Here is a 12,636-nt window from a genome sequence, read left to right on the forward strand (position 1 = left end):
ACCATAAGCAGAAGCACCCTGCACAGAGACTGCAGGTTTCCATCCAACACCCTTACCTGACACATGAACTCCACAGGGTTTGCAGCACTGGACAGTAAATTTCCGATTTCTTCCATGTCAGTATAATAGCTCACACTAGTTTCACACACCACCAAGTCCCCAGAATATATCTTCAGAGAAACTTTCCCTGATGAAAGGTCTGAATGGAAGAAAATATACTATAAAAATTCCCAGGAAGAAGCAAGAGTAATAGTATAGTGGATAGGGTGTTTATCTTACACATAGCCAACCTGGGTTCAATCCTTGGCACCCTACATGGTCCTCTGAGACCACCAGCAGTAACCTCTAAGTGCAAAACCAAGAGTAAGCCATGAAGATTGCTTGGTGTGTCCCCCCCAAACAAAATAAATAAATAAACGAATAAAGTACTTCCTAGGGCCAAAAGAGGGCATTGGGTTAAAGTACTTGTTGAGCAACGTAGTCAATGCCAATTTGAATATCTAGCACAAAAATATAGTCCCTTGAGCACTTCCACTAGTAAGCCACTTGGGAGCACAGAGCCAGGAATAGCCCCTGAGCACAACTGAGTGTAGCCCTGACCTACCCAAAACCAAATAAATAAAGTGCTTTCTATAAAATGTTCCTGGAACTCCTGAAGGTGGGAGTGATGACAGCTGGTGGATCAACCACATATCCCATACACCAGGAGAATTGACTCATCCCCTCAGCTGCTGTCATAACTACGTGCTCCCTCTGGTGTTCTCTCCCCTCTGAATCACAGGAAGGGATGTTAAAGGGGAAAGAAAACATGAAAAATACATTAACCACAAAGATGAGATGCACAAAAGAGGAAATGTAACATGTCTAGAACATGGAAAATTATTCCACCTCACTAGTTATCAACGAGATGCAAATTATTACTTTAATAATACCTTTAAGAAAATCTCATCAAAGAGTAACATCATCTGAAGCAATAGTGCTAAAGGGAGTAATATCATCTATAGCTACCAACTGGGGAGAAGAGATACTGAAGAGAGCAATTATTAGACTACACTGTTTCCTAAGACCCTAAATGCTCACTGTTCCAGGGATTCCACTTGAGAAAATCATTCTAAACACAAAAAACTAAAGGATGAAACTGGCATGCATGAAGATACATCATAATTTAAAGTAAGAAAATAAGAAATTACATAGGTAGCAAATAAGAAAACAAAAAAATTAAGAATTTTCTACTTAGTTGAACTTGAAACAGCTTTAAACTTCTGGTTAGGGCTGGAGCAATAGTATAATGATTAGAGCTCTTGCCTTGCATGCAGCTGACCCAAGTTCAATTCCCAATATTCTATATGGCCCCCTGATCCCTGTCAGGACTGATCCCTGAGCACAGAGATAGGAGGTAAGCCCTGAGCACCTCTGGGTTTGACCTAAAAACAGAAAAATGAATGAAGAATTATGGGTATACTATATAGGTTCAACATAAAAAATGGGTTTGCTCAACTATGAAAACTATGAATTATTTTGTAAGCATTAAAAATATGTTGTAGGGGCCGGAGAGATAGCACAGTGGTAAGGCGTGTTTGCCTTGCACACAGAAGGACCGTGGTTTGAATCCCGGAATCCCATATGGTCCTCCGAGCCTGCTGGAGGCGATTTCTGAGCGTAGAGCGAGGAGTAACCCCTGAGCACTGCCAAGTGTGACCCCAAAAAATTATATTTTAAAAGAATACTTACTAAGATGAGAAAAGAGTAGACTTCTGAGTCACAAACCAGACAACAGAAAAGTGTGTATAGCAGATGTGAAAAAAAAAAAAGAAAGAAAGAAAAGAAACTAGTGGTTCCCTTTGGGATTGGTATATGGGTAATTTTAAATTCATTTTCTTTAATGGCTACTATAGTTTTTAAGCTTTCTGAATTGAGTACATATTACTTTTATTCTATTAGAAGAATAAGTTACAAAAGGTAGAGTTACAAAGACTACATATATGGGGGTAAAGAAAAGGAGTATGAATAAAGATTATATTTTTAGAAACAGAATGCCAAGTAATAGATACTGATAAAAACATCTTTTAATAGAAGCTGAGAACTTGACAACTGGTCTTTAATAGAAAGTTTACATGAGGTAGAGTGTCAGAATAGAATGCACGGGGACACTGTAATAATGGTGGAGGAATAATGGAGCAGGACTTGGTGCTGGAAGGGGTTAAAGTGTTCTGCATAAAACCTTGTCAGTATACTGTAAATTGTAGTGCCAAAAGGAAAAAAAAAAGTGCCTGTCATAGAAGCAGTCTAGTGGGGTGGGGAGAGAGAAACCAGGGACATTGATTGGACATTGTTAAGGGATTGGTGTTGGGGCATTGTATGCCTAAAATTCAATCATGAGTACTTTGTACATTTTTGTAAATACGGCAATAATTATTTTAACTCAACAAGAGCTTTTTTTTGGGGGGGGGCACACCTGTTACTCCTGGCAATGCGCTCAGAAATCGCCCCTAGCTTGGGGAGACCATATGGGACACCAGGGTATCCAACCGCGGTCCATCCGCTTGCAAGGCAGACACCTAACCTGTAGCGCCACCTTTCCGTCCCCCAAGAGCTTTTTTTTTTTTTTAAAGATTGTGAGCAGGGGCCGGAGAGATAGCATGGAGGTAGGGTGTTTGCCTTGCATGCTGAAGGACTGTGGTTCAAATCCCGGCATCCCATAGAGTCCTCCGAGCCTGCCAGGAACGATTTCTGAGCGTAGAGCTAGGAGTAACCCCTGAGTACTGCTGGGTGTGACTCAAAAACAAAATAAAACAAAAAGAGATTGTGAGCAAAAGAAACAAACAAACAAACAAACAAAAAAAAACAACCCCAAAACTTAGTGGGATCCCAGGTGGCATTTTTTATTAGTTTTCTCTAATTTAAAATGTTAATACATTCACTTCATAATAATAAAAAATGTTGATCTATCCAAAGTTTTTGTTTGTTTTGCCCATCACACAGACACTTCTCTACATTGTTCTTATCCTTAGAATAAAACATGCAACCAAATCAAAATCTTGTGGCAGAGAGAGTGTGCAGTAGGGAACATAATTGCCTTGCAAGTTGATCAGGATTCAGCCCCCCCTCAGTCCATATATTCCCCTGGTCCCCTCATAGAATGACCACAGAGCCCTGAGCACTATCAGGTGTGGCTTCCCCTGCCAGCAAAATAAAAAGAAAATTCAACTAAATCAAATCTTGGCACTTTTTTTTTTCCTTATGTGCAAATAAGAACAAGACACATACAAGTAAGCAAGCATTTGGCTTCTCCACATACACCTCATTTCTGGAGGGAAGAAGGGATACTTACTGGGAGCTTTCACGGAAATGGTGTACTCATTCTCCAGCTTAGCTTCCACCCTGACAGATGGTGCATCCTCTGGAGAAAACTCTGCTTCAGTAGTCACTCTTTCATCCAGTTGGCATCTCAGAATGACGTAGATCGTGGTTTCTGCCTGGAGGAGATAGTCATTGTTTCTCTCCCTTCCAGCTCCCAGTGAGGGGCTGCAGAAGTGGGTCTGGCTTCCACAGCCCCAGCTGAACAGTGGGATGCTCCTGACAAGGGTGGACTATATAGGCAAAGACTGTCTGTCGTGGGTCTCCATAAGATACATAACAGCATGCAAGAGCAAACACAGACCTTCCAGCAAGTCAATGGCAGGATGTGTGTATAGGGGGTGGGGGTGATGTCAGTTGAACCCTTTAACACTGAGGTAGAGTGATAGTTCACTGGGTAGTACTTCCATGTAATCATGTAGTCAATTCAGGTTCAATCCTGGACATCCTATATGGTTTCCTATGCCTGCAGGAGTAATTTCTGGGTGCAAATCCAGAAGTAACTCTTGAGTACCACCATGTTTGCAACCCCCAAATAAAACCTAATATACTAGTTTTAAAACCTGAAGCTTGCATTTCTTGTTTTTTTTTTATTTCATTTTTCTATATTTTAGAAAAACATTTTCCATGTAATATCTGAATATTGTTAAGGGTCACAAGGAAAGGATCTCATCTCAAGAAAAATGGCAAACTTTTAAGTTAAAAGAATCTTATGAGCATAATATATAATTAATAGAAAACTAAATTTGTTGTAATGACCATTTTTCTATATGTAATATATATCATCATGCTCTCTGACTTAGACTAATATGTCCAGTGTCAATTATATCAAAATAAAGCTAAAAGAAAGAGAAAAATTCATTTCTTTACTATGTTGAGGTCTACCAAGGCTCCAGCACATCAGCCTTTCCTGGAAGCCAGTTAGAAATCCAGGCCCTTTAGAACCCTTGAACTAAAGACACTGGATCCACTTGGTGGACAGAGGTTAAGATTCTAGCTAGTGCCAGCACTGATCCAGGGAAGGCTAGAGCAGTGAAGTCTCCAGTGAGAAAGTACTCCAGAGGAAAAAAGGCTGTAATAAGAGTGTGAAGGTAGCTCAAAATTTCAGAGTGCTTTCCCCTGACAATACCCTAGCGATGAACTCTTAATTATGTAGAAGGTCCCCCAAGTGGGATTAGTTTGGCCTGTAAAACTGATTGCAAAGGCAAAACTGATTGCACATTTTTCCAGCCTAGAGTTGAAACATCTCAACTTTGGATGTGTGATTCCTTTATTTTATTTTACAGTGTACTCTCAGGCCTCTCCTCTTGGGATACCATATTCTCACTTAAACATATGAATATCTCTTTCTCTTATAATCTATAAATAAAACTTTACTTCACTGTTACTCTTCTAAAATTCTTAATCTATGCCAAGAAGGCAACTTGGCAGTGGTTGAAACAATTCCTTGCTTGAGTTCTATGGCTTCTCAAGAAATCAGAAAATGGGGGTGGGGAAGAGGAGGAAATTAGTATCCATACCATGTCTAACAAGTGGGACTAGACACACTCTGATGATTGTCGAGTGAGCTGGTTGAATACATGTATCCATGCTGTGTAGGTGCCCATGACACATTTTATCAGTCTGACCCTCCGAGATGACTGATGTAGGTAGAGGAAGACAGTAAACACTCATCTTGAGGCTACCACCTCTCTTCTCCTCCCTTCACATAAATCATGTACAACATTATGATCTTTGTGAAGCAATGCCTGGGGTTAGGTTAAACCTTGATTTTGGGGGGGAGAGTGTACTTGAGCTATACATTCAGTGGCATTTAAGGACTATGCTTAGCTCTCTCCTTGGGGTACATTTCTAATGAGGCTGAGAGAACCAGGCAATGGTAGGGATCAAAATGGGGTCTCTTATGCTTTTCTTCATTGAACAAAAACCACTTTTGGAAGATGATGTTCCCAAGACATTTAAAAAACCTGAAGAGCATTGCTTTGTACTTGTGTTTTTTTATTTATTTTTTTTATGGTTAACTTGGGGACTGATCCTCTTAAGTCTTTGAACAGATAAAGATAAACCCTCCAGAAAATGGAATAAGGAGTTATTTTTGGCCATGGCTAACCCTCAGTTATTTAGGATGGTTTTTTCTGGGAAATCCTCAGAATAGTCCTTCAAGACTAGAGGATGCAAGGTCCTGTCCTTCCCCTTCCCCCCACCCCCCTACCCCCCCCCCACCCCCGCCAATCTGGCATGCTGCTGAGGCTGAATGCAAAGGGGCTTTTGACTAATCTGCCCATCATCCCAGTATGCATAGAATAGAAGAAATGTGTGTCTCTGACTGAACATCAGAACCCAGGCCAAGTCCAGTCGGCTCAGGACTCAGAATCTCCATAACCCTGAGTGAAGGTGAATCAGGCTGTGAGAAGGAATACAAGCAAGAGCATCAAGGAGGCGGATGCAAGTATTACTCTGTGATCTTCACCCCCTTGCCCACAAGCATCCACCCACAGGTTTTAGGACTGCAACAAGGGAAAGGCAGGAAGGGGTGTGGGGACAGTGAAAAACATTGCCCACAAAAGGGGGACTGATAAGCAAAGGCGTGAAGTGGGCTGAGAATACAGAAAAGGGAGCAATCAGAGACAGTGAATCATGGGGTGCTTTCTGTCACATTGCTTCTGGGCTGCTCAGGTTCCTGTCACCAGATTCTGATTCAGAGAAAGCTGGAGACACCTTTTTTTATGCCCGATATTTAAAATACAAGCCAGTCCAAAATGACTTGAGTTCCTTTCAGCCCAAAGAAGTAGTTTTCAAATCCCCAGAAACCAGTTCTTGTCCGAAGCTTTGAGCCTCAGGCTTCCCAGAAAATCTCTAGCACTACCAAGGCCCTTACGCTCCCAAGAAACTCACCTTTTCAAACTAAGCAAAGGACACGCGTATACCTAGGCAAGTTCTTTGCAGCTCTAAACTGACCACTTTTTCTCAGGAAAGGGAAGAGAATGAAAATCTATTAATACTAGGGAAGAATTTGAATAAGGACCCAATGATTGGACATTCCATTCAAGGCACCTGTTAACTATGTCCACTACCCAAAATGTTAGTCCCAGAACACATTGGCACTTTTCAGATCATATTAGCCAGAAGTACTGATCAGCCAGATTTAAAGCATCCATTGCGCCATGCCAATAGCTGGTTAATAGAGAGGCAAGCTCTCAGCATGCCCTTTAGCTCCTCCTTGCTACCAGTGCAAGGTTAGCAGAAGCAGGCTCAGGTGATCTTAGATTGATGAATATGTTCAAGCTCTTCTCCCTTGGGCTGAATAGAGTGAGGTGTGTAAAGGCCTCGGACTCAGGGTACCCAGGACAGCCAGTGTGAGGGGAGCCCTTGCAGAAAGACTTGAATAAAATTGAAATAAAACAAGAAAGTCCCATTCCCCTTGTGGAAATGAAGGCATCCACTAAAAAAATTCTGTGCCCTCACAAGGATCCAGACATTTCTTGCAAGCCTACCCCATAGTAACCCCCCATGGGCCCAGAAGCCCACTGTGAGTGTAATCCATAGTGTTCCCCTTGGGCCCAGCTGCTTTCTATGAGTCTGTTCCACAGTGACCCCATGGGCCCAACTTCCCCCTGAGTATACCCTATACTGACCTCCATGGGCCCTAATGTACCCTATGAGACTACCACATAGTAATCCCCATTGCCCAGCTGCTCCTATGAGACTGTCCCAGAGTGACCCCCAAAGGCCCAGCTGCCCCCCAAATTTATTCCACAGCAACTCCCATGGACCCAGCTGCACCCTGAAATCCTACCCCACAGCGAATGCGGCATGGCTGCACCACCATCAGGCTCCCTGGGGACGTCTCCTGGGGTTGATTCTGCTGTTGTTTCATGCAGGGAAGGGCCTTCTCATCCTCAGTCTCAGTATCCGTGATGGAGTCGCAGCCAGAGTCTAAACAATAGAGGACACCATTGAGTGAGCAGAGCAAAAGGAAAGCTGGAGGTATATGCCATCCTGTGAATACCTCAAACGCCCCCTACTAAGAAATGGCTGTGGGGCCGGAGAGATAGCATGGAGGTAAGGCGTTTGCCTTTCATGCAGAAGGTCATCGGTTCGAATCCCGGCATCCCATATGGTCCCCTGTGCCTGCCAGGAGCAATTTCTGAGCATGGAGCCAGGAGTAACCCCTGAGCACTGCCGGGTGTGACCCAAAAGCCACAAAAAAAAAAAAAAAAAAAAAAAAAAAAGAAATGGCTGTAAGTGTCAAATACAAGATACAGGAAGTGGTTCAGGGAATCACAAAAGAGACCCAATGGGAAAAAGTTACCCACCAAGCCCACAGGATAGGTGAAGAGAACGGTGAGAGAATAGTGAGAATGGTGAAGATAAAGCCCAAAAGTCTTAGGGAAATCAACTTCCAACCAATAGGTTTCAGAAGATTCCATACTCTGTGCTCCACATAGGAGTAGTTTTAGGGAAATTAGGAAAGGAAGCTCTCTTCCAATGACATCAAGAGCAGGCTCTCCACTTAAATTTGATCTTTTCAGGGGCTGTACAGAAGGCTTGAGACATACTGGATCTGTATGAGGCCCTGAGTTTAATACCAATCACCACAGAACTCACAGTGGCCCCCAATACTGCCCAATCTGACAATGAATGTATCAGATATGTAAAGCTGGAATAAATATCCCTGGGAGTGATCCCTCAAGTTCACTCCTTGAGGGTTCCCAAATAATTAAATTGATAAATAAATTATTTGAACATCAGTTAAGCCCCGTACTATCTATCATTTCTCATAATCTCAAATGAGAAGCAATCAGTTTCAACAAATCTTTACTCTTCAGGAAAACTGAGTTCCAAATCAGAACCATATCCATTACCTCTTCTACAGAAGCCTTAGCATGTGCAGTGATTTAGACAGGTGATCAGGGATGTTCAGGAATGTGGAGTAATACTGAAATGCTGAGGGTAGAATCTACCAGGACTTTAAGGCAGAACTCTAAACCAGGGCCATCAGTGGGCAGGCCAATGATAGTTCCAAGTTTTATCAGATCTCAAAGAGAAAGAAACTTGGTAAGAACAGATTGCAAGAGAGAATAGAGAAATAGTACCAGGATGCCAGGATGAAGATACTTGTTTTGCATTCTGTTGATACTGATTCAGTTCTCCAACACCACACAGTCTCCTGAGTACCACCAAAGTCACTCATGAGCACAATGGCAGGAATAGCCCTTGAGCATCACCAGTGAAGGCCCAATCCCTTTCTCCCTAAAGAAAGAGTGGCTAAGGGCAGAGGCAAAGGAGTTTTCAGAGCCTACTCAAACCACAGAAATGAATGAGAGAGGGTCCCCAGTGATACAATTTTAAAGCCTCCTAGGCTTGGACTGGGGTCCTGTCCTAGAACCTAACAGCTGTGCCTAAGAATCTGGCCCCAGAGAGCAGAGGCATTGAGACACATCCCACTCTTCCAACTTCCCCAAAACACACTTTCTCCCTGGAGGCTTGACTGAGTTCAACTTCTTTCTAGTTAATGGGCAACAAGAATTCAGACAGAATTTAGTATTAAGAGACAGGGCAAAGGATGCTAGAAGTATCAAGAGGATGACATGCTTTTTGCCTTGCAACAGAACCTTCAATCTCTTGTAGTTCTCTTTGCCTTTCTAGGCCCACTGACATTCCTCTTATTCTGCTTATTATCCAAGGCTGCCTATAGCAGTCTCCACCTCACTCACTGCTTTTTTTTGTTTTGTTCTCTTTTTTCATTTTGTTTTGAAGTGCACACCAAATGGTGTTGAAGAGATACTCTTGGCTCTATGCTCAGGTGGTCCTTGAAAGACCATATGGTATTGGGTATCAAACCTAGACCTCCCCCATACAATGCACTCTCTTCAGCCATTTGAACTATCTCCCCAACCCCAAGTTTCTTCTTTGTTCTTCTTGAATGAGAATGTCTCATTTTATTGCTTCTTCCTGAGTCAGAAAATAGCCCTAGTGCCTTAAAATATTTAATCAGGGAAGGGTTGGTGAGGAAGAAAGAATGGGCTGGAAGTAACAGAAGGACACTAGTCTAGGGTATTGAACACTTTGGTAGTGGAAAGGTGGTAGTAACTGCATATCAAAACTATAAATGTTGGGGCTGGAGAGATAGCATTGAGGTAGGGCATTTGTCTTGCATGCAGAAGGTCAGTGGTTCGAATCCTGAGCACTTTGAGAAGCAAACCCACACCTGAATAGAGTATTCCCTGAATACAATAGGATATGGCCCTAAAATAAAACAAATGGAAACAAAACCAAAAAATCTAATCAAATACTTTATTTTAATAGGTAAATTTTTTAATCACTGTGAGATGTGTTATGAATTAAATTTTAATAACTCTATTGTCATAAAATCAAAATCAAATCACAAATTCTGATACAAATATTGATATGATTGGGGCTGGAACAGTGGAGCAGGAGGTAGGGCATTTATTTGCCTTGCACGTGCTAACTTAAAACGGATCGGGGTTCGATCCCCCAGCGTTCCATATGGTCTCCCTGAGTGTCACTGGGTGTGACCCAAAAACCAAAAAAAAATATATATATACATATATTGATATGAAGATTTAAGAGATGGCACAGTGAGTAAGGTTGCATTCGGATTGACTCAGGTTTAATCCCCAGCAACTCAGATGACTCACTTCCCAAGCCCACCAAGAGTGATCCCTGCATTCAGAACTAAGGGTAAGGCCTGAATACCACTGGATGTGGCCCAAAATTTAAAAAAAAATCTGACAAGGGGTTAATTTCAATAAACAAAACAGTCTTAAATATATATATATTTGGGGGGTTGGGCCACACCCGGTGACACTTAGGGGTTACTCCTGACTATGCACTCAGAAATCACTCCTGGCTTGGGGGACCATATAGGACACCAGGGAATCGGACCACGATCCATCCTAGGTCTGCTGTGTGCAAGGCAAATGTCCTACCACTGCACAACTGCTCTGGTCTCATATATATATATATATATATATATATATATATATATATATATATATTGGTTTTGGGGGCCACATCCAGTGATGCTCAAGGGTTACTCCACTTTGTGCCACTGCTCTGGCACAAAATATATATATATATATTTTATATATAAAAAGTATATATATTTTAAGGGCTGGAGAGATAGCACAGCGGTAGGGTGTTTGCCTTGCCAGAATGGATGATGGTTCGAATCCCTGCATCCCATATGATCCCCTGTACCTGCCAGGAGTGATTTCTGAGCACTGAGCCAGGAGTAACCCCTGAATCCACTGGATGTAACCCAAAAACCAATATACATATATGTACATATATAAACACAAAAATAAATAGTAAATACACAAAAAGGAGAGTATAAATTACCTCACCATACAAAATAAAAGCCATTTATTATCACTAGTCATCAGGGAATGAAAACAGAAATAACAGAGTAATCTTATTTTTTCTACTTAGGAAGTAGAGTTGGTTTTAACTTTTAAGTAAATAATGTGGCATTAAGGGCAAAAAGAATCTTGAGTGGCAGAATATCAATTACATAAAGAAAAGGTAATTTTAAAAGAGCAGATGAGAGCTTGAGAGATAGTACAGCAGGTAGTGATGCTTGCCTGGCCAACCTAGGTTCAATCTCAGGCATCCCATATGGTTCTCAAAGCCCACCAAGAGTGGTCCCTAAGCACAGAGCCAAGAGTCAGCTCTGAGAAGCACTGGGTAAGGGCCCAAAATAAAAGAAATTAATAAATACATATAAAAGATCAGAAGAAAATGTGCAAATGTGTACAATCCTTTTCCACCCTCCTCCCTTCGTTCTTCCTTCCATCTATCCAATGCTCAAGGACTTTCAAATCCATCATGGTGAGAAAGTGCTGTGGTCATGGGCATTGGGTGAAAAGAATAGTAGCAACTGGAGCTCTGCAATGGAATCATTTCACAAGCTTGACATAAATACAATTGACACTAATAGTGAGTGCTTGGCAGCCATTTCCTTTGCATTCAGAGACTATAGGAGCAATTTCTTGTAGTAGGTCTATTCATTTAGTCACTTTAGAGAGTTCCTGGCAGCTAATTTGTTTCAGAACCTCAGAATCTTATTCATCCTGGTGGTGCCTATGAACAGCACCCATTGCTTACACTACAGTTGGGTCAGAAGCCAACCACTTTGGCGGATTCAGTTTCCTTTACAGGAAATGCCAACCAAGACATAAGCACCACTGAAACCCATCCGACCAAGTAGGGTGGCCCCAAACTTCCCCCACTTAAACATGTTCTCTTTCAACCTTTACTCACTTGGAAGATAATGTCTCCTTTGCTTCCTCAAAATTCAAACAACAAAAGTGTGAACAAACAAAGACACTGGAAATCCCTAGTATAAAGGATTATCCCCAGTGTAAAGTATTATTGAGACATCAAGAATAACCTCAATTCTCTAAAAACTCTATGAGAGTTATGAGAGCCATGGAAAATAAAGACATTGCAAGGAGCAATTTTCTTTGTACATTTGGCTCCCCAAACTTACACCAATAAAGAACCCAAGTGGCAAATAACTGAATTTAGTATTAGTAGCTTTGCTTTTTATTTTCAGACAACTGGTACAACCCCACAGGGTGTGTTTGACCTTTTGTCCTTACTGCTATGTGGCTCAGTGACAGTTTTGATTCCTAATAGCTGTTAAGCTTCCATCCAGTTTCTGGCTCTTAACTATTTCTCTCTCTCTCTCTCTTTTAGTATTATGTCCAATTTGGGAGGATCTAGCTAGATATGAACCCATGTTTCTTAAATTGATATTATCCTTCTGACACTTTATTCTTGGGCTTTCATTTTCACCATTTCCTAAGTGGCTAATAACCTCTCGCATTGTGGGGCAAGAGGGGAGTCATGCGGGTACGTTGCAGGTCAGCAGTAGTAGCCTGTGATGCAATTGGTGACGATTTTTGCTTGTTCGGTTAAAGAAGATAGATTTCTAGAAGGCTGTTGAGTAATACTTTTTTTTTGAAAAAGAGGTGGCAGGCTAAGTAAGTTTAGGAACCTCCGATTTAAATGATAATGCCTTTGAAATCAGATACAAGAATATACCAAATATAGATAACCACTTATAATACCCAGTTGTAACTGAGTGTTGTCACAGAGTAGTGATGACCATGTGTGAATATGTGTGTGTGGGCACATGTGATTGTGCATGTGCAAGCAATCATTCTAAATGTCAGGGCTAATAAGGAAAGAAGAGAGGGGCACAGTAAATGAGGGACTAGTGACAAGTGATCAGAGAAGGTTCGCACCTTT

General features: G+C 41.7%; 1 protein-coding gene across 1 annotated transcript in view; it reads right to left on the bottom strand.

The window, feature by feature from the left end:
* PIK3AP1 (phosphoinositide-3-kinase adaptor protein 1) overlaps positions 1 to 12,636 on the bottom strand; it is a 110,657-nt gene that overhangs the window by 46,386 nt on the left and 51,635 nt on the right. The window contains 3 exon segments of the mRNA XM_049764384.1: positions 57 to 199; positions 3,332 to 3,476; positions 7,154 to 7,293. Of these exon segments, the coding sequence (XP_049620341.1) occupies positions 57 to 199; positions 3,332 to 3,476; positions 7,154 to 7,293 (428 nt within the window).

This window comes from Suncus etruscus, chromosome 17, assembly GCF_024139225.1.
Source record: "Suncus etruscus isolate mSunEtr1 chromosome 17, mSunEtr1.pri.cur, whole genome shotgun sequence".
NCBI lineage: Eukaryota > Metazoa > Chordata > Mammalia > Eulipotyphla > Soricidae > Suncus > Suncus etruscus.